At 45.4% G+C, this 21,712-nt stretch overlaps 1 protein-coding gene across 4 annotated transcripts in view; it reads right to left on the bottom strand.

Annotated features, from left to right (window-relative positions):
- SUPT6H (SPT6 homolog, histone chaperone and transcription elongation factor) overlaps nucleotides 1-21,712 on the bottom strand; it is a 34,117-nt gene that overhangs the window by 9,582 nt on the left and 2,823 nt on the right. For all 4 annotated transcript variants that reach the window (XM_064271476.1, XM_023556193.2, XM_003416936.4 and 1 more), the window contains exons 2-24: nucleotides 14,556-14,693; nucleotides 13,633-13,791; nucleotides 13,454-13,530; nucleotides 12,905-13,097; nucleotides 12,553-12,637; nucleotides 10,721-10,994; nucleotides 10,253-10,354; nucleotides 9,842-9,958; nucleotides 9,407-9,496; nucleotides 9,086-9,228; nucleotides 8,131-8,279; nucleotides 7,879-7,977; nucleotides 7,255-7,384; nucleotides 7,021-7,171; nucleotides 6,686-6,840; nucleotides 6,049-6,244; nucleotides 5,519-5,658; nucleotides 5,280-5,397; nucleotides 2,620-2,696; nucleotides 2,180-2,315; nucleotides 1,749-1,886; nucleotides 1,500-1,667; nucleotides 829-956 (exon numbers count right to left, since the gene is read on the bottom strand). In XM_064271476.1, the coding sequence (XP_064127546.1) occupies nucleotides 829-956; nucleotides 1,500-1,667; nucleotides 1,749-1,886; nucleotides 2,180-2,315; nucleotides 2,620-2,696; nucleotides 5,280-5,397; nucleotides 5,519-5,658; nucleotides 6,049-6,244; nucleotides 6,686-6,840; nucleotides 7,021-7,171; nucleotides 7,255-7,384; nucleotides 7,879-7,977; nucleotides 8,131-8,279; nucleotides 9,086-9,228; nucleotides 9,407-9,496; nucleotides 9,842-9,958; nucleotides 10,253-10,354; nucleotides 10,721-10,994; nucleotides 12,553-12,637; nucleotides 12,905-13,097; nucleotides 13,454-13,530; nucleotides 13,633-13,791; nucleotides 14,556-14,664 (3,134 nt within the window). In that variant the 5' untranslated portion in view covers nucleotides 14,665-14,693. The remainder of the gene's footprint in view (nucleotides 1-828; nucleotides 957-1,499; nucleotides 1,668-1,748; nucleotides 1,887-2,179; nucleotides 2,316-2,619; nucleotides 2,697-5,279; nucleotides 5,398-5,518; nucleotides 5,659-6,048; nucleotides 6,245-6,685; nucleotides 6,841-7,020; nucleotides 7,172-7,254; nucleotides 7,385-7,878; nucleotides 7,978-8,130; nucleotides 8,280-9,085; nucleotides 9,229-9,406; nucleotides 9,497-9,841; nucleotides 9,959-10,252; nucleotides 10,355-10,720; nucleotides 10,995-12,552; nucleotides 12,638-12,904; nucleotides 13,098-13,453; nucleotides 13,531-13,632; nucleotides 13,792-14,555; nucleotides 14,694-21,712) is intronic.

Raw genomic sequence — 21,712 nt, 5'->3', positions numbered from 1 at the left:
AATTTGGAAGTACTGTAGTAGACATCAAATTGTTACGGCAGTTATCTCTGGGGGGTGGGATTATGGGGGACTTCCACTTTCTGCATAATATTTCTATATGCTGATTTCATAGAATAAACGTATACAAATCTCACAGTAAGATAAAACAAGAGTGGGGAAAATGACCTTTGAGAATTTGCTGACAGCTCTTTTCCCCCATAAAGCCTTCCCAGGCTGGTCTTGCCCGTGCACTCACATGGACCTATGTTATTCGTGGAGTGTTACAGCAAAGCTGGGTGGAAAATGAAGTTTTAGAACTTGAAGCCTATTTCCCCACTGATTTCCATTACTGAATGAGGAGCTATGTGCCCGTGGAAAAGATCCTCCAAAGACTGAGTTGATAACTTCTGGAGAGGAAGAGGTCAATAGTGAAGTCCAAAGTTCAAGTGAATAGAACTTTCTCTCAATAACATTATCTCAAGACATTCTGAATCTCTCTCTCCCGCCTTATCTCCTCATACACCCACACTTCTTTTCCTTTATCCCTGCTACTCCCGCCCTTATCTGGCCACAACAAACTATAACAACAAAATCTTTGTGTTTTATGTTCTTAATTTATAAACTAAGTTGGTTCTTTTTATGTTTCTCTCATACAAAAAAGCTTCATGTAATTGAACCGATCTTTTCCATAGGTCAGTGGCTCGACTAGATAAAGGTTCCTCACTTTGCTTTAATATGTTTCTTATTTTATATAAATGCCTTGTGGCCTGCTGACAGCTCTAATACTCTGAAACCCCAAAGCAAAGCCCAAGGGGATTCCTCCTGGCCCACCCAGGCAGAGGGCATCACCTGTCCCCCAGGGAGGCCGTGTCGATCTTGAGGAAGCCAGCACAGTTCATGAAGACTTTGGGACCCATGTGGCACATGGTGACCAGCTGTGTCCGGCTCTCGAGCCGAGTGTTGTTCTGTTTCAGGATCTAGGGGAGAGGCCTGGAGTGAGCCAGGGCATAAGCAGGCCCTGCCTGCTTTCAGGTCTCCGTGAAATCTACCATGATGGGAACTATTCTCTGTGCTCCCTTACCCCAATATCTAACTGAGCACTATTCCATCCTACCTGCCATTAAAAAAGTTATTTTTAACTAACTACGTTACACTACCAAAGACTATGTATAATCAACGTATGGTTTAGAAAGTTAATGGAGCCCTGGTGGCACAGTGGTTAACGGCTCGGCTGCTAACCAAAAAGTCGGCAGTTCAAACCTAACAGCTGCACCTTGGAAACCCTATGGGGCAGTTCTACTCTGTCCTACAGGGTCGCTATGAGTCGGAATCAACTTGACAGCAACTGGTTTGGCTTTGGTTTTTTAGAAAGTTAATAATAAAATATACGTGCAAGTACCCACTACCCACCTTAAGAAAAAGAATCAAAGAATGTTACCGATATTTTTGAAGCTCCCTGCATGCCCCTCTCTCTCATTAAAATGGTAACTTTTGTATTTTCTGAATCAACCCAATCCTACCTTCAGGAGGTGCGTCCCTTTTCGAGGTCCCAGGCCGCAGACATACTGGATAAGGGCCTGGCTGTAAGGGTGGGCAATGGCACGGTTGACATCAACCCCAACCTCGTTTACGCGGTTGATAAATTCGCAGTACAAGGCATTCAGCAGCTCCTCTTTCACCACATGTTCCTGTCAACATGCACAGGCAGGGCTAAGGTCACTATGCCTCTCCATCCACCTAGGCCTGCCTGCCTATTAAATCCTACTCACCTGCAAGGGGTGAAACTTGAGACATAGGATGTCTTCGTCAGAGCTGCACACTTGGGCAAATTCAATCAGAGGGTCCTGGATGCGCCGGGCCAGGGAGACGGCCTGTCTCAGCACTGGAGGGTAATCCCGGAACTCTGCCTAGGGTCAAACCAAGGTTAGCAGGGCCCAAAAGTCTCCCCAGCTCCAGTATCAAGAGGAAATCCAAACAGTCTGGCTTTAAGTCACTTTCTCTTCTCTGGGGCCCTTTTTTGTGGACCCAGTTTAATATGTAGGACCCCCAATACGAACTGTGACTGGTGAAATGGAAAATCTCTGCTTGGGTAAGTGAACAAGTAGAGTCCTGTGGCCCTGTTAACTGTCTTCCCATTCAGTCTTGCTAGGATTGACAGCAGTTGCCTGGGCAGGCCCTGGGGGTGGGGTTCCACCATTACCTCCGACTTCTTGCTGTTCATATAGAGAATGGCCAACTCGTTGTCTACCAGCTCTACCCCAATAGAGGACAGCTGCTGGCCCTGGTCTAGCTCATGCACGATGCGTTTCACATCTTCAATCAACATCTGGGCATCCCTGGAAGGATGAAGGGTGTTGTTTAGGGGTGTTTCTCAGGGGTGGACAATCTCATGGTTATGATGTGGGGGGAGGGGGAGGAAGGAAAGGGCTTTGGAGTCCCAAGAGGGACAACATTTACAGACAGCAGAAAACCATGAAGAAGCAAAATATCCAGAGATCTTGGAGTTGAGGGTATCATCAAGGCTCTGCAAGGCACATGCCCACTCTGTTATGAGGGTATGCGAGGCTCAACAATAAAGGGGGAGTGGCTCTTGGGTGACAGCCTTAAACCAGGTCTGGCCTCATCCCCTAGTGTCCCTACCTGTTCTCTCCTGCGACTGTCACCACGTGAGGCTTCTTGTTCAGAAGAAATTTCTTTAGGGTTTCAATGTCTTGAGCCTGGATTGAAAGGAAATTGGAGCTGAAGGCTCTGAGGATAGGGAGATTTCAAGCAATTCTCTTCCCTAAGTACCTGAGACATTACAAGACCAGAGAACAAGAAAAGTTGGAAGGGTCTTTAGAAATCTGGTCCAAGCTGCCACCAAGGACCATTCCCACCCCTTCCTTGGCCACCCTGCCTCTGCTTAATCATTCTACCAACTAGCATCTCACTCTAGTTATATTAGCAGTGGCTGGCCAGATCTGAGGGAGGGCAGTTAGGAAAACGTTCTTCTTTATTGTGAACCAAAACTTCTCTCCCTATAATACTTAACAAGTGGCTGTAGTTTTGATCAAGCAAATCAAAGAGCTGGTCCCTGCTCTCTTTTGGGTGAGGGCCATTTAAAAAGGTACAGCAAGTATGTCTCCCTAGTCTTCTTAAAAGATGCTCACTTCCTATTACATCCTTAAGACTTAATTTCCAATACCTCGCACACCTAGATATCCCCCTATACTTTGTAGATGCCTATTTCGTTTCTGGTGTCTGACTCATGCTGAAAATATGAGTGTAACAAAGTTAGAGAGGCAGTGGTGCTACAGAAGAACACAGTATGGCACATAATGAAAGATGAGTGATTAGCCTTATCTGGGCCACAGGAAACTGCTCACTGTTGACATTCCTCTCAAGTTCCTTGGTCTGCATCCATAGTGCTGTTATTTTTTTCCTTCCTGGAACTCCACACATCTCTTCCCCTATTTGGGACACTTTCAACTTTCAAATAGCCTATTAATTTCTTAAGTAGAAGAATTCAACGTGCCTCTCTCATCCCACAAATCCAGCTGGGCTATGTATAGCTGGATACCCTCATGCCCAATGGGGTCGGCGCCTAAACAAAGTCTTTGTCCTTCTTTAAACAGGAAGCTCAAAGCTAAACATGGTGCATAACATGTTGTCTGACCAGAACACAAAACTAAGGGACTGGGACTTGAGGTTTGAGTATTACACATCTGTCAATATTTTCTAAGATACTTGCGTTGAGGTCAACTAAAACGTATTGAAGTCTTTTTTACAAGAACTGCTGCCTGGAAGTCAGAACTATTCTAATCTTTTTGGAAAAAAAAAAAAAAAATTTTTTTTAACAGTTATTTAAGAAGCACTTCTTCTTAGAACTCTTCTAATTTAACAACAAAAAGACAAACAACCCAATCAAAAAATGGGTGAAAGGACTTGAATAGACATTTCACCAAAGAGGATATACCAACTGCCAAGAAGCACATGAAATGATGCTCAACATCATTAAGGAAATGCAACCACAATGAGATAGCAATTCACATCTACCAGGATGGCTATGATTAAAAAACGGAGAACAACAGCTGTGGCGATATGAACGTGGAGAAACTGGAACCCTCGTCCACTTCAGGTGGGAGTGCAAAATCATACAGACACTGTGGAAAACAGTGTGGTGGCTCCTCAAAAAGTTAGACACAGAATTATCATATGACCCAGCAATTCCAAAAAAATTTAAAGTAGGAATGCAATCAGATACTTGTGTTCACAGCAGCACTATTCACAATAGCCCAAAAAGCAGAAATGGCCTGAATTGTCCACTCACTGAAGAGTGTAGAAACAAACTGTGGGACATATACACAACGGACTGTTACTGAGTTATGAAGTCCTGGATGAACTTCGTTACACGGATGAACCTTGAAAACATTATGCTAAATGAAACAAGTCAGTCACAAAAGAATATTATATGATTCCATTTACATATCTTAAACCCCCCCAAAAAACAAACCAAACCCACTGCCATCAAGTTGATTCTGACTCATAGCGACCCTACAGAGTACAACTGCACCCTAGAGTTTCCAAGGAGTGGGTGGTAGATTCAAACTGCCAACCTTCTGATTAGCAGCCAAATGCTTAACCACTGTGCCACCAGGGCTCCATGACATACTTAGACAAACGCAGAGACCAAAGTTTATTAGTGGTTATCAGGGGTGGGAGGGGAGGAGAAAGGAGGACTCGACGCTTAGCGGGCACGGACAGCATCATTTGGGAACAGGTCACAGGAATGGCTGAATAACATGATCAGCACAATTCATGTCACTGAACTAGGCATGTGAAGACTGCTGAAACGTCAAATGTCCCATAATTAAAAAAAAAAAAAGTACTTCATTTTAGAAAAGTGCTCTCGTAACAAAATTGGAAGATGTCATTAGGACAAAAAAAAAAAAAAATCAGTGAGCATACAAACCAGACGAATTTAAATTCTTCTCTTTGGAAAAAGAGATACTGAGAGACTAAAGCAAGGAAAAGGTTGGCTTAATGCCTCAGTAGCTTTCAGCTCCTGGAACAGGCTGACCCAGATGCTGGTAGGAAACAGAGTCCCAGAAGCACTCAAGGCCTAGGAACTGGCTTCAAGCCAGAAGTCAATTTTCCACCAGATAACTTGAGTGCCATCTACTGTCCATGGAAGCCAGACTTACCCTAAGAGACAAGGGATCAATGCACAGGCTGCTGCTTAGACCACAAACTTTTATCCCCTCTAAATGATCAGATATATTCAAGATGAACACTTGGTAACCCCTGTCCTAGCCACTTACCTTCTTCTCCCGTTCTTCCTCTCTCCAGGCAGTTCGCCGTTTGGTAAAATGGGGCAGGCGGAGGAAGTCTGTCACTTCTCCTTCACCATTGACCAGGGCACAGAACACAGGGTGATCTCTGTCAGACAGATAGGAAAAGAACAGTACAATAACCAGCAGTAGATGGGTATGAACAGGAAAATGATGAGATTAGGAAGATGGGTAAGGGGATGGGCTAGCAGGCAGGAATGGGCAGTTACCTGGCAGAGGAGAAGGCAATGCCGAGGACACGAATGCCCTTTCCTTGGTTTTCATCCATAAAATCATCATCTTCCTCCACCTGCTGATCTGGCCGGTAGGGCGCTACCCTCAACCAGTTGTACAGCTTCCGACTACAGGCCTAGGGAGGAGACACGGAAAGACACCACGGTCAAAGTGTGCTCAGGGAATAGATGCATGCACACCTGTGCAAAGGTGTGTGTTCACATGTGCACATGATCCTAGCCTTGGAGCTTCTGGAAACAGACAGCTACACAGAGGACAGCTATATAAGTGAATGTACAGGTGAGTAGGGGAGAGGAAGGAAGAAGCTACCAGTTGGGAGGTCTTGAAGGTTGACCCCTCTGGCCTTGCTTGCACTTCCTCTCAAATTATGCTCCCATGTGCCGCCCCCTTCCGCACCGCCCAGGGTTTCTCCATTAGCTACGGGACTACTAATAATGGGTTCTTTCACTCTCAGCTATAGTTTGAGAAAAGCATACTAGTAACGACCACGACTTGCTGTCTTTACCTTTATGACATATTCCTTGGCTTCTGCCAGCAGCTTGTTCTTGAGCTCTTTGGCCATCTGCACATAGAGGAACTGCTGCAAAGCCCGCTCGATGGCCATGGTGCGCTGCCGGTTCCACTCCTGCACCTGGTGGCTGAACTCGTCTCGGTAGTAGAACTGCTTGATCTCTTCAAAGTATGTCTGATCATTGCCATAGCTGAGGGGAAACACAAAGCTGGCATGTTGGGGATGGAGAAGAGGTGATACCCAAACATCCATAACTGCTGTGAGCAGGGATGATGGCTTGTTCAATTCTGAAATGTGGTTCACCATCAGGGCTTTGAACCTGTTTGGTCCAGTGTGAATTCCCGCTGACAATCTGCATTTCTGACAAGTTTCCAGGCGAAGCTAATGCTGCGGTTAGGGACCAATTCTGAGAACCACTAGGAAAGCAGTTGCTCTTAAAATCTATTATATGTAAGGATCACAAGAGTATCTTGTTAAAATGTTATATCCTGATTCAGTATATCTGGGATGGAAATGCAAATTCTCAGCAGGGCTTCAAACTGGTTTATTCCAGTTTCACATTCCTGAGGCACCCCTTCCTCCAACAGACTGCATCCTCCCTAGTGAGTCCCCACCCCAGGGCTTTGCTTACCCTTCTACTCCCTTCATATCTATGCTGATGTCAATGGTGAGCAGCCCTTCCTCTTCAGCCAGGCATATCTTGAGGAACTGGTCATCTCTTAGTTCCTTAACAGGCTTGTTCTTTAAGTATTTGAAGGAATACGCGTAGTGGGCTTCGTCCACATCCTGCACACATCAAGAGGGAACCATGAGTCCATGGAATGCTGGACTTGGCCCTGGGAGAAAAGACTGCCTCTCTCTGCTCTCGGGCAGACAGCTCAGCTAGGCACGTAGGCAAGAAACTCTTCAGTTCAGTTAAATAGAGCTGGGGCCACATCTTCGATCAAAGCCCTTCAGCCAGCTCACCTTTCTACCTTTCTTGGTGGGGGCTATATTTAGCTTGGCTCTCTCCTGGAAGGTCTGCCTCAGCACCTGCCGGACAAGGGGCTCACGGGCAATCTGCAGGGCTACCATGTAACGGGCACCTTCCAGCACGGCTTCCGGTGTAGGGAATTGGCTGTGGGGAAAACAGTGAAGCTGTGGGATGTGTGCTGTCTTGGCTCTCAGTCCCCTCCGCCAAGCCTCCTGCTGCCTGCCTACCTGCAAACGTAATCCTTGGCCAGCTCCAAAGGCTCTGCAGGGAACTGCTCTGTCTCGTGCCGCTGGTAGCTGTCCCGGAGGTTCTCTCCAAATTGCTCAGGGGTAAGCCCAAACTTTTTGGCCAAACCATCTAAAGCAAACAGGAAAGTGAAAGGTAAGGCAACAGCTCGCTGACAAACCCTTAGCTCTCAGCATCCAGAGCAGCAATTCTGAGTACTACACTTTAAAGGGGTCACAAATGAGCAGGGCCAAGGTGTTAAACAGAGATGGAGGAAAAGAACGGGTTTAAATACCTGACAGGCAGTTATGAGGCAGAAAAAATAGATATTTTCTACATCACTCCTGGGCTCAGAATTAAGGTGGAAGCTACAGATTAACAGCAGAACCTCCCAAAGATTAGCACAGGTTCTCTCCCTCAGATCCTGAGTTTCCCGTCATTCAGGAATTCAGGCAGAGGCTGTAACACTATTGGTGGGCAGATGCGGGTTGGGGCAGAAGAGTTGATGGGGATCATGTAATAGGCTGCTTTGGAACTGGACTGGTGATTGATCCAGATGTCTTTAAGTCCTCTTCCTCCCTACCAGTGACTATCAGGGAACTCTCCTTGCTGAAGCTATCATTTACCTAACCCAGCGCTCTGGCAGATGGTGTACATGTCTCGGCGGGAGGCCTGCTTGAGCTCTGGCCCCCTTTGCTCCTCATCTTCTGCCTCCTCACCTTCACCTGGGAAGAAAACACTAGGAGTGTTATTGTTCTAGTTTCCAATCACTTCCAATATCCCAAACATGCAGAGAGGCCCCAAAGGGCACCCACCCAAGGCATCCTTGGAGATGCCTTGGCTATCAAGCCTCCTGGACTTTTTTCCCGTAGACTCACCTTCTTCGTCTCCCTCTTCCCGTATGCGCTTCAGCTTCTTGCGGCTGGCTTTGGCGGCATTCTGCATCTTCGGGATGTCACGACCATAGTAAAGCAGGAAGTGGTTGTACACATCTTTCAGCTCATCCATTGACTGCACATCTTTGAGCCTGAGGGGAAGGGACATAAACCACAACTGTTAAAACGGGAGAGCAGACGAGGCAGCATTCCTCTAGCAAAGTTCAAAGTCCTTGACCCTGTAGGTCATTAAGACCACCTGCTCCCCTCCTGGAAACCCTGGCGGTATAGTGGTTAAGTGCGACAGCTGCTAACCAAAAGGTCGGCAGTTCGAATCCACCAGGTGCTCCTTGGAAACTCTATGGTGGAGCTCTACTCTGTCCTGTAGGGCCACTATGGGTCGGATTTGACTCTATGGCAATGCGTTTGGTTTTTGGTTTGGCTCCCCTCGACTGTGATTTCACATGCTCCAAGCTACTTTCTGATTACAAATTGGTTTCCTACATAGCTTTACCTAAGCCAAAAAAACCAAACCCACTGCCAGTTGAGTCGATTCTGACTCATAGAGACCCTACAGCCCAGACTAGAACTGCCCCATAGGGTTTCCAAAGAGTGGCTAGTGGATTTGAATTGCGAACCTTCTGGTTAGGAGACAAGCTCTTAACCACTGTGCAATGAGGGCTCCTAAAAGGGAATAAATGTTCAGATCAGCAAACATCAATATCTGATCTTTTAAACAGTTAACTTTTTTGTAGATACATATTTGTCTTTTACATACTCCTAAGAATAACTGATTAACATGAATTTGCCTGTCAGAAAGCTCACTTTTGACGGATGACAAATTGGGTTTCTGAAAAGTGAGGACTGTGTTGGGAATTTCACAAAGTAATGCTGCTCCCAGGGGTCTGGCCCTTAGTCTAAGGGCTCCCTATAATGGCAGAAACCTTGTACAGGCTACCTCTCCATATCAGTGGTGTCCAGGGCCCGGATGCCATCAGCAAGAGGTTTGTCAGGGTCAGCAGAGATCTGCTCGTACTGATAAGCCTGCATCTTCTCAAACAGCCGCGTTAGGTTCTCTTTGCGGATCCTCAGCTGGGTCCACTAGGGCAGGGAAGGATGGCAGTGAGGGCTGGTGGTCAGCCTTGAAGACCTAAGGCTGCTCCTGTTCTTGCCAGGAAGCCTGGAGAAGGGGAGCTTGGCAGGCCTGGGGGTTTGGGACCCCACAATAGTAGTGCCCCACCCGGCCCACAGCTCTTTGAGGGGCAAGGGTCCACATTACCTTCTCATCCCACTGCCACACTCTCCAGAGGTCATTGATGTGTAATTCAGGCTCCACATACTCTTTTCGGTAGAAGGCAATAAAAGGCACCTACGGTGGCAAGGAGACTGCAGTCACCCAGGGAAGAAAGATCTGCAAGGATCCCCTGTACCAGAGGGTTAAACAGCTCCAGAGAATTCAACAGTTGGAAGCTAGGCCTCTCTCACAGGCCCATTCAGGGCACAGTACTCTCCCTGATAGGGGAAGACAGTGTTACAGACAAGGTGGCGTCATTCTCTTCAACACTAGGTCTCCCTTGCTCCTCACACTGCTTGAGTCAAGGGACCAGTGCTGAGTACGGGGGAAGGGACCCCTCATCTGACTTAGGTAGCTATGGTTTCCTTCATCCTCTAACTGAATTTCTAACCAATGAGCCATGAGAACTTGACATGCTACCTCAAAATGCTGATTTCGCATGAAACCCAGGGCTTCTTTGATCTTCTGAATCGTGCTGGGCCCTTTTCGACTAAAGCTGCTTGTTGGCTGCCCTCGGTCCAGGTAATCACAGCTTTCCTATAGTAGAAAAACAAAAAAGAAACAGTCAGCAATGACACTGTTTTACACATGGGGACTGAGAAAGAAGTCACAGCTCTCTGAATTTGCTTTGTTTACCGAACAAAACACGGCTTCATGACACAGCAGAATCTTGTCAGAGAAAACCTAGAAAAATCCCCCCCCAACACAAGTACACATACACACGTTCCTGTACTAGCACGTAGCTGTTTGGGGGTAGGGGAAGGAGCAGCAACTCTATCTTGATGGAGGGATGCAGTTCATGTCAAAGCACAAGGACCTTTTTTTGGGTACCTGCAAAGAAATGGTTGGTGTGGCAAAGGCATTCCTATAGATCCAGTCGGCTTCTTCTTCTAGTTCATCATCTTCAGCCCCCTTGACTGGGATGGAGCGGAGCTGCAGGGATAGGACAGCAGGGTGAGACTGGCTTAGGGAAAATCCAACACCACTTCTAGACACAAACATGTGGTCCTCAGGCACGTGTTTTCAGTAGGTAACATAGTGTCATCCTGGCATGCAGGAGACACTTTACACATTTGTTATGGATAGAGTGTCATTTCAAGAACCACAAGGATCACGAGAGTCTATCTTCCCTTCTCTAAGAGCTGGACTCCCTGTACCCCTGGGTCAGGTGAGCGTCAAAGCCAACCTCCTCAATGTCAGGCTATTGCCAGATTGTTTCCAGCTATAACCCTCGTAGCAGGGAGGTTCAGGGCAGGTGGTGACAGAGCTAAAGAAGGGCAGAGGCTGGTGGTTTCTCACCTGGAACCTCTCAGGCAGGTCAGTGGCTCGGATTTCATTGTCCTGATCTGTGAGGTGGCTGCTTTCCAGCTCACTGGGCTCGTACATCTCAAAGATGCTCCTGCGGCTCACACGCTTCTTGGTGGTCTTCTTGGGGCGTACTCGGATTTCACCTTCGGCCTCATCATCCTCATATTCATACTCTTCCTCCAGTTCCTCATCGTATTCATTGTATTTCTCAAATTCATCATAGTCAAAGTCCACTCCGAAGATCTCCTGGGCTTCTTGTAGGGCCCTGTGGGTCACGGCGAGAGGCAGTTGGCCCAGGTTCTGGTCAGAGCAAAGAAATGCAGCCCCTGCATAGATTCTTTACTTGCCCCCAAAGGAACTAAGAAGGTTTGGAGAAGGGTAAATCAAAGAACTATATTCACTGTGGAATAAAAGCTTAGCTAGGGGATATCTCCAGGCAAACTATTCTTTACTGGGGGATAAAAAGCCTATATCTAGCACCTGCTAGTGACAGGGAGCAAACAACAGGACCGACAGGTCCCTATCCTGCTCAGTGGATTTATCTTCTGCTAAGGCATTATAGCGTTCCCTTAGAGCAAAGACTTTCAAACTGTGTTATAAGCATCTTTCTTCCAACAAAAGTATATTCAGAAGACCAATATATGAAACAAACATGTATATACATGTATGCATGTGCACACATACTCATATATTTAATAAAACACACATGGGGCACAGTTACAGATACTTCGTAAACATACCCAAATACATCATGGGAGTGATTTACTGGGGTTGAAGGCTTGGGGCCATAGTCTTATGGAACAATTCAGTCAGTTGGCATAACATGGATCACAAAGTCTGTGTTCTACATTCTAGTTTGGTGAGTAGTGTCTAGGATCTTAAAAGCTTGTGAGTGGCCATCTAGTATACAACTATTGGTCTCTACTCATTCAGAGCAAAAGAAAAAGGAAACCAAAGAAGAAACTAGTCTACAGGACTAACAGCCTACATGAACCATGACTTCATCTACTCTGACACCAGAACTAGACGGTGCCTGGCTACCACTACTGACCGTTCTGATCGGGGCCACAATAGATGGATCCTGATAGAATGGGAGAAAAATGCAGACGAGAACTCAAATTCTTAAAAATCCAAACTTACTAGATTGGTTGAGACTAGAGGACCCCCTGAGACTACTGCCCTGAGATACACTTTAAACTCTGAACTAATACTACTCCCGGAGGTCATCTTCCAGCTAAATAACGGATTGGCTCATAAAATAAAGAATATCATCCGGAAGTACTGTGCTCCTTTAAAAAATCATCTATTAAGACCTAATGGTCAACATTCACTCTAAAGTGAAGATAAGAAGGTAACGGGAGCATGGAAACTGAATTACTGGAAATGGGACTAGAAGAGAAATAATGAGAATGTCGACGTATTGTAAAAAAACATAATTGATGTCAATAAACAATTTGTACAGAAATTGTTAAACGGGAACCTAATTTGTGGTGTAAACTTTCACTGAAGACACAATGAAATATTATTAGAAAATAAAACAAAAAATCCAGTAGACATGGAGCTGCAGATGGAAGGACGACATTGGAGCCTTACCCACACGTGGCTTCACCCTAACCCTACTACGTAGCCTTAGAATGCAGGAAGTGCTCCCAGGGCTTCCAGAAGCAGTCTGAAATCACCCCCTAGAAGAAGTTATCCGAGGCAGGGAAACAATGGCTGTGAGCTGGGAACATCTTATTTTAGAAGAATCCTCCACCCTCCTCCTTCCTAACTGGGTCCCCTCCAGTGCCTTCATCAGCCACCTCAGACCGGACCCTACTCACGCATCTGTGTATCCAGGAAGCTTTTTCCGCCACCTAGGCTTTTTCAGAGGTTGTCCATCATCATCCACAATGAAGTCGTCAATGTCTAGGCAGGGAAGGGAAGAGAAGGGAAGAAGGATTAGTGCTCACAGGTAGTGGATAAACCAGGACTGAATGGCTTTCCCACAACGTGAGTGGCCCGTGAGAAGAGGGAGGCAGGCTCCTGACATAAAGTCCCAGAGCTCCTAAAAAGGAACTTGTTTGTGTCATGTGCTAGGAGCCTGTAGCTCAAAAATGACCTCCTATCCTGTTCCCAGGGGCTGGTAAATCCCAACACCCTCCAAACATGGCTTTCCTGCCTGATTCCGCATACCTGATTCCTCATCATCTTCTTCCTCCTCCTCTGGGGCAGCCATGGGGGCCTCCACGGCCTCCTGGCCTTCTTCCCCTTCCCCATCCTGGAAGATTTCCTCTGCAATGGCCTCTTTTTCATGTTCCTCCTTGCCATATTCCTCTTCATCGTCATCCTCATCATCTGACATTTTCTTGACACGTCGGTACTTTTGCTAGGGGTGGGAAAACTGACCTCGTCAGGGTCTACGAGGATTGGCGTAAGGATGCCTGCCCTCCCGCCTCACCCCCATCTTCCCACCACAATCATGCTGACCAAAGGAGATGGGAAAAAACACACCGAGTGATGCTTTTCAGTCTCAAGGCTCACCCTTAAAACCTCGACGGGCCTTTCTCTAACAGGCACCCAGGTCTGGGTGCAAAGCTAGGCTCCACAGCACAATGATACTGAGCTGCTTCCTCTTCTCTAATGCTCTTCAACCATTCTGGATGTGCCTCCTCACCCAGGAGTCACTGGGTATTAGGAGTTTTTCCTTCGCCCCCCGGGACAAAGACAAAGAATGACACTTACTCCTCGTTTGACTTTGACACCCAAATTCTCCTCAATGAGGTCAAAATCATCATCCTCCAGGCGGTCATCAAAAGATGCTGGCAAAAACAAAGTGTCACTGTCACCCATGGTGACCGGGAAGCTCCTTTCCCACTTCAACTTCCACTCCACCCTCACTTGACTGAGGATAGACTACTCACTACGTTTTCTCTTCTTGTGGCCAACGTCATCTTCTGAATCGCCGGAGTCACTACCCTCATCCTCCTCCCCTTCATCTTCATCATCATCATCGTTGATAAAGCCTTTCAGGTTGCCTTGCTCATCCTGATCATCTAGGTTCTCCTCTTCCTCCTCCTCATCTGGAAAACACGCACGCGTTCAGCATGGGGTTTGTAAAACAAGCTGGTGGGGCAAGGCCATCTGCTTAACTGCGATTATCCATCTGTTCTTGAGCCTAATGACCTGGATGCCACGGTAAATCTTCTGCCTCGTCAAGACAAGCAAAACATGACCATCTACTTAGAGCAGCAGGAACTGGAAAGGACTGTTTCTGTTCTACATTTATTATCTATCTTTAGGCAGGATGATCTTCCTAATTACTCTGGTTCCTTAAAATAATTACTGGAGGCTTTACAGCCATCGAATGATCTTGCTTTTCAACTTTATAAACTCAGCAGCAATATTTCTTCTTTTGTCCCTAATTCTGCCGATAAAACTTATATTTTTCTTTCCACCTTTAAAGCCATTACATGGTTCTACTCTGCTGATGCTCCTGATGCTTGGACTTGGCCAGAAAATAGGAAATTTGGTGAAGAAATACCAATACTGCTAGGTTTCTAAAAGTGGGAAAAATTACATGTGTTCATTTATTGGTTTACTGTCTGTCTCCTCCCATGAATATAAGCTCCAGGAGAGCTGTGTGTTTTGTATTCCTAGTTCTGAGTTTAGGACCTGACACACAGCAGGTGCTCAGTAAGTATTTTCTGATGAATGACTGAAAGTTCTCAAGTTGGTACCTCATATGTGGTAACTTCTGTGCTCAGCCTGAGCCTCTCATCAGCAAGAATCCAACTATTTAAAGCTAGCACTAGTGGAGAGAAGCTTGAAGCCAGGGTCTCCTCACCATCATCTTCCTCTTCCACAAATTTCTTGGTGACTCGGGGCACCACCTCGCCGTCACCATTGTACTCTTCCTCTGACTCCTCAGCCTCGCTCTCCACAAAATCAGACATTGCTGCAGTTTCTCCTACGCTGGAGACGACTACGGGAGAGAGATGGGATAAAATATGAGTCACGTGACCTTACAGAGGGCTCTTAAACCTTCCCACAGTCTTTCCACGCACAGCCTTTTAGCCACCTGCCACTGCTCTGCTCACCCAATCATTTCCACCTGCGGGAGGAAGAGTAAGACTCAGATGGGCTCCATCTGTTCCATTTTCCATTCCTCCCAGCCTTGCTCTTCTCACGGGTACCTTAAGAAAAACTATTATACTGGCTATCTATATGTACCATCTTTATTCCCCAAAGACTTTTATCTCACTCACCATTTGGGGACTGGAGGAAGTAATGGGCAGACGAGAAAAGAAGCTAATGTAGGGGTAATTATATAGGTGGGGATATGGCAGTCAACTGAGATTATGTGACTCACTCATAGGAAGTCTGGAAAACAGTAAGTACCAAGGGTATGACAGGCGTTTTCATACACACTCTACCTGGCCATTAGCAGAATCAAAACGAAAATCCTTTCAATAGATTAAACGATATTTCATGAACTTGAGCCCACTGGGTGAGTACTGGTTGGGAGCTTCCAAGTGAAGAAGGGGCCTCTTTAGAAACATTGGAACTGTTACTTTATTTTTATCATTTACCTCCTCTGCATAAAACTTTCAAAGGCTTCCCAGAGCCTACAAAATAAAGGCAACTAGGTTAACTGGAAAGACTGGCTGGACTTACGAGTAGAATTGAAATCCTGGTCCCATCACCTGCCATTAACTTAAGCAAATAATTTAATATGTCTGAATATCAGTTTCTTCATCTTCAATGGCAATAAAATGATCTACCTCGCAGGAAAGTTGAGAATATTAAATGACATGTGTGAAAGTGCTTAGTTTTCTGTTTCAATAAACATTAACTTAATCTGGCCGACCTTTTGGTTAGCAGCCGAACTCTTAACCACTACACCACCAAGGTTTCCAATTGATTTTCTTCAGCATTCTGTAATTTTGTACCACGCATCCCAGCTTTACCTCTACTTCCCTGCTTTCAGACCCATTCAAAGCCTGGAAATGGCAGTGGAGAAGCCTGAGAATCAAAACATGGAGTCTGCTGGGCTTGGGGCAGGACTGTAAAGCAGCACTTATCACCCAAGTCATAACATCAAGATTCCACTGAATCCTGAAGCTGGCTGCTGGCACACTCAGTATCAATCCCCACCCTGTCCTGTATTATAGTCTATTGTGCATATATTCACTTTCCCCACTTAGACAGTATACTTCCAGAAGGCAGAGACCACACCCAAGTGAGGGGATGATGAAAACATAAATGGCAATAAAAGAGGCATTACCAAGCACTTTGTGATTCTGTACCAGATAAGCTGTATCCTTCTAGGTGCTCTGCGTATAATAAACCAAACTCATTGCCACTGAGCTCATTCTGACTCATATCGACCCTACAGGACAGAGCAGAACTGCCCCAGAGGGTTTCCAAGGAGCAGCTGGTGGATTCGACTGCGGACTTTGTGGTTAACAGCTGAGCTCTTAACCACTGCACCACCAGGGATCTGCCTGCACATAATAGGAACTGCTATAATACCTGCTGAATAAACAACTTACTTTTTCATACCGTTGCCACCTTCCTAGTTAGAGATGGCAGTAGGAGGAGAGACAGGAAGAGGATAGCCAATGGCTACCTGAAATGGTGTTAAGTTCTAGAATGGGTCTTAAGCTCTACAGCTCTAATTCTTCTGAAGATTACCTTTACTCGATTACTGAATATCAACTGATATCATAACCAATAAATTTTAAATTAACAGCTCAAAAAAATAAAATTGAAGGTACTGAGTTCTGATGAATAAGGGAGGGGACAATGATATGGTCTTGTGTTCAATTTTAGGCCGAGGATTCAGATGCCATTTATTGTCCCTGCTTGCTGTCTCTGGGACCACCAACAAAAGCACAACTTACACACAGGCACTGGATGGAACAATGCTCTACTCTGTGGGATGAGACAGAGTGAGGTCAGCTTCAGTAGTGGGTGCCTGTCCCCCATGGTCAGAGGGTTACTCCCCACAGTCAATGTAGGGCTGGCAGTCTGCACACACCCCTCCCGTCGCAGCTGAATGACCCTGTTAACTCCCTTCCAAGAACAGATACAGAAGTAGGGTTGGCCAGGGGCTGGCAGTTTCTGGAATGTTGATACGTGCTCAGGGCAAGAAGGGAGGGATGAGCTTTGGGTCAAGATGCCCTGGAAAGGGGTTCGGTCTACACTCTCATTCCATTCAAGAAGCCAGGCTGACACATTTGTAGGTCACAGGGAAAGGTGGCAGGCTGCACACCAACTGCCCCATTACTACTCTTTTTACAATCTTTACTGAATGCCTACCATTCCATACACTGTGCTAGGAGCTGAGGATTTGAAAAAAGAAGAATAGTTCTCAAGGAGTTTACTCTAGTAGCAGAAGAGAGACATGGAGACAAGTAAGAACCTACAAGTTTCTAGGTATTATGACAGATGTATAGAGCAGACTCATAAGAGGAGAACTGGAAAAACAAAAAACTCTGTTAACAAACACACACACACAAAACCAATATAGGCCTCTCCTGTGTACTTAAAGCAATTCTATAAATGTATGCTTAGAAGGAATAATGTTGACTGTGCACCTATCAAGTTCCATTTAACAAATATTCTATAAACCTTACACTGTTCAATGAAGTATAGTACACTTCTCTCTTCCTTCAAAAGAGAAGGTAATAAACTCAGAAAGATAAAGTCACATGTTCAAGATATACAACTACCAACTGCAAGAGCTGAGATCTGAACTAAGGTCTGACTTCCAAGTCGTAGCTGATGCTACTCTATAAGTAGTTCTCAAAGTAGGTCTAGGTCCTCCACCCTCCTTTCTCTCATGAGTATTTGGTGGAGTTTTCCAGAGGTTATACGACAGGTGGTATCACAACAGACTGAATGCAGAAGCCGATTTGAGAATCCAGCTCTCTTCTATAAAAGCTAGACATTAAAGAGATTTGAAAAAATGTATATGCTGCCTCTCTTCCCACTACATTTATTTTTTACTTTGAAAACTATGGTTGTTTTTCATAAAAAGTGTTAATTAGGTTAAAACATAATGGTTGTTATTTTTTAATGAATTAAATAAATACTTTAAGAAGCTTGCAGACCACAGTACTACACCACTGGATAGGTCCCCAGGACAGACAGATGAAGCCTTGGGGTTAGACTAATACACCTTCTTTCAAGATCCGCATCCTTAAGGTCAATGAGATTGAGTACTGCCAAAAAAGTGAATGTCTTAAAACTTTTGCCAATTAAATTTGGAGCCCTAATTTTAATTTCGACATTGCTCCTCCTCAGTCCTGAACTCAGCCATTAAAAGTAGATTTGGGTATAGCAATCCCCCCGCCGTGGCTTGCTTTAATTAGGCTACCAGATCCACAAATTCTGTCTTTTAAGGTCTTGACATCTGCACATTAAATTCCAGCTCCTGCTTAACACAGAGAAACAGCCTACCTGATGAAAACAACAGCTCTCTTCTGTCCCGGGGGCAGCTGGTGCTCCGTGCTGCGTGCAGCTTGGGGAGAGAGAGCACTGTTCCCTTCCCTCTCCCTCCCCTAGATTAGCAATAAAGCACAGGCTGTGCTATAGCTGGGGCATGCATACAGTTTAGCTCACTGCCAGGACTTCCAGGCAAAAGAGGTTTGCCAGAAGCAATCCTGACTTGCTGCGGCTTGTGGGAGCTAGATGAGCAGAGGGAGCTGCAGCAGCACTGCAAGTTGAGGCTGGCAAACAACCATTCCAGAACAAAAACACTAATACACATATTAGTATACAACTATCAATCACTTACGATATCTGGGAAGAGACCGGTTGTGGTATAGATCTTGTTTTGTACTTATGCTCTTGAAATTTCTTCCATATTCTGACTATAAGTTAAATTTACTACAGAAATAGGTCTAGATGGGGAGTGAGGTGGTGGAGGCAGAAGCACAGCTGCAGTACAAGATGTGGCTCAAAGGGAGAGGCTGGTGGTTACCATGACATTCTCTGGAAGGGGAACGGAGCTGGGATCAGATTGCCACAGGGGAGGACCATGGCAGTCCCTCCCTTTGAACAACATGGAGGAGGCAATTAAGAGACCAGGGTAAAAAGAGATCTAGTCTGTTAATTCCCTCCACTGTGCAGCTTCTGTTTTTTTTTTTAGGGTCAATCTCTGTGCTGGGATTTCATGATTAAAATAAGCTTCCTACCCTGATAGGGTCCACGACCTATCTCAAAAAACTTGTAAGTGGTCATAACAAGATGTAATAAGTGTTCCATGAGTTAGACACAGGACTATGAGGCAATATAAAGCAAGAGGTTGGGGAATGCCTCAGATAAGGTGATCCCTGACTTGAGATAGAAGTTAAGAAGGCAGTCTGGAAAAAGACAATCTGAGCAAAGGCTTAGGCAAGAAAGGGCCTAGTGGTCTAGGAAGCAACCCGAAGTCTGACAGGGAGTTTAAACTACAAGACATCCCACATTCTATATTTTATGTGCAGGGGCCTAGGATTATTCCAAAGGTGTTAAGGAGTGAACATCTAATTTGGAACTAAAAAACCTATAAGTTTAATTTAAAAAGTATTCAGTATCCACTTAAGACAAGTGCTTTTAAATCTGGGATTCGGAACTTCTAATGACACCAAGGGTGTTAAAATACAGAAAATGTTAATTCCACCTCAAATTGTTTTAACATGCACATATTTACAGGAAATCATAGTCCTAGAATCTGTTTAACACCAAAAGTATAAAAAACATTATATGATAAAAAACCCACTGCCATTGAGTTGATTCAGAGTCACAGAGACGCCACTGGACAGAGTAGAACTGCCCCCGTAGTGTTTCCAAGACTATAAATCTTTAAGGAAGCAGACTGCCACATCTTCTCCCTCGGAGTTGCTGGTGGGTTCCAACCACTGACCTTTTTCTTAGCAGCTGAGCGCTTAACCTCTGTGCCACCAGGGTAGTTTAAAAACACTATCCCGTTTCCTTCTACACTTCCTTGGGAAACAAGGGAATGGCAGAAGAGGAGAGAAACAATCAAAACGTGTAACCAGATTCAGAAACACTGTAATTCAGGGAGAAAGTAACAGTTACTAAGCCTTGTGTCACACTGGGGAACATACAGTTCATGCACAGGGGTCAGTCAACTTTCCCTGTAGATGGCCAGGTCTGCTGTTGTAACACAAAAGCAGACAGACAATATGCAAACATTTAGCCCCCAGATAGTAGTTCGATGACTCCTGATCTAGAAGTACCCACCAGCTGCCCTCAACAGGGTAGAACTGACCCACAGGGTTTTCAAAGCTGTAATCTTTACAGCCAACATCACAACTGTAATTCAAATGAATCAATTCTTCTTTGGTGTTCCTTGTTCACTGTCCAGCTTTCACATGCACAGGAGGTGACTAAAAATACCCTGGCTTGAGTCAAGTGCACTTTAGTCCTCAAGGTGACATCTTTGCTTTTTAAAACTTTACAGAACTCTTTTGCAGTAGATTTGCCCAATGTAGTATGTTCTTCTCTGATTCCTTGACTGCTGCTTCCACGGGCATTGATTGTGGATCCAAGTAAAATGAAATCCTTGACAACTTCAATATTATCTCTGAAGAAGAACTGATGGATCTGAATTATGGTGTTGGTGAAGTATACTGAATATACTATGGACTGTCAGAAGAACAAACAAAATCTGTCTTGGAAGAGGTACAGCTACAATGCTCCTTAGAAGTGAGGATGGCAAGACTTCATCTCATGTACTTTTGACAAGTTATCAGGAGGGACTAGGCCCTAGAGAAGGACATCATGCTTGGTAAAGTGTGTATGTGTGTAGGGCGGAGGGGTCAGTGAAAAAGAGGAAGACCCTCAAGGAGATGGACTAACACAATGGCTGCAACAATGGGTTCAAACATAGCAATAATTGTGAGGATAGTGTCGAGACTGGGCAGTATTTCGTTTTGTTGTATGTAGGGTCACTATGAGTTAGAACTGACTTGATGACAGCAACAATCATAATTTATGGAAGCAGATTGCTACATCTTCCACAGAGCAGCTGGTGAGTTCAAACCACCAACCCTTTGGTTAGTAGCCGAGTGCTTAACCACTGTACCACCAGGGCTCCTCATCTAGAAGTATAGAGGGGTCTTTAAAGAATAAGGGTATCATGGGTGCCTGTAACAGAGGCACCTAAACTGGTTTTGAAGAAGCAACTTTAAACAAAGACCTGAAGAGTAAGGAAAAGGAGGAGCTGGTTTCTTTGGAGACGGGGAAGGCGTGGTGGTGCTGGGAGGGTTCTTCTCCGGCACCAGGCCCACCATGTGCTATGGCAAGAACAGTTCGGGGAGAGGGAGAACAGCTCACGAGTCGTAGGTGAAACTGTAAAGATCTTTGTAAGGTAAGCCAAAGATTTTTGACTCTAACCTAAAGGTGCTGGGAAGCCACTGGAGGGTTTAAACAGAGAAGGGAATTAAGGCACTTGCTAATTTAACATATGCTTCCCTGAGCGGTGCAAACAGTTAACATGCTTCACTGCTAACCAAAAGTTGGGAGGTTCAAGTCTACCCACAGGAAGAAAGGCCTGGTGGTCTACTTCAGAAAAATCAGCCATTGAAAGCCCTGTGGAGCACGGTTCTGCTCTGACACACATGGAGTTGCCACGAGTTGGAATCAACTCACTGGTAACTGGTGAACTGGTTACCACATGCCAGGCATGTGTAAGACAGATAAGGTCCCTGCCCCTAGGATACTGGCTTTCTGGTGCAAAGACAAACTACAAATAAAATAAACCTTGCTACAAATGCCACAGAAGAAATAAATGGTGCTAATTAAACAGGGTGGGCACCTCTGAGAGAGTGATTTTAGGCTGAAATGTAAAAAAAAAATGGGTAGGTTATGGCATGCAGAACCAGGGGAGGAGGTTCTCAGTAGAAAAAGCAGGCTAGAACCTTGCATGTGATAGGTGATATCCTAAGGCCAGTGTGACTAGAGGATGGTGAACACACAGAATGAAGGAGG

This window comes from Loxodonta africana, chromosome 18, assembly GCF_030014295.1.
Source record: "Loxodonta africana isolate mLoxAfr1 chromosome 18, mLoxAfr1.hap2, whole genome shotgun sequence".
In the NCBI taxonomy this organism is placed as follows: Eukaryota; Metazoa; Chordata; class Mammalia; order Proboscidea; family Elephantidae; genus Loxodonta; species Loxodonta africana.
Note: the sequence above shows the minus strand (reverse complement) of the source record. Positions and strands in the feature narration are given on the sequence as shown.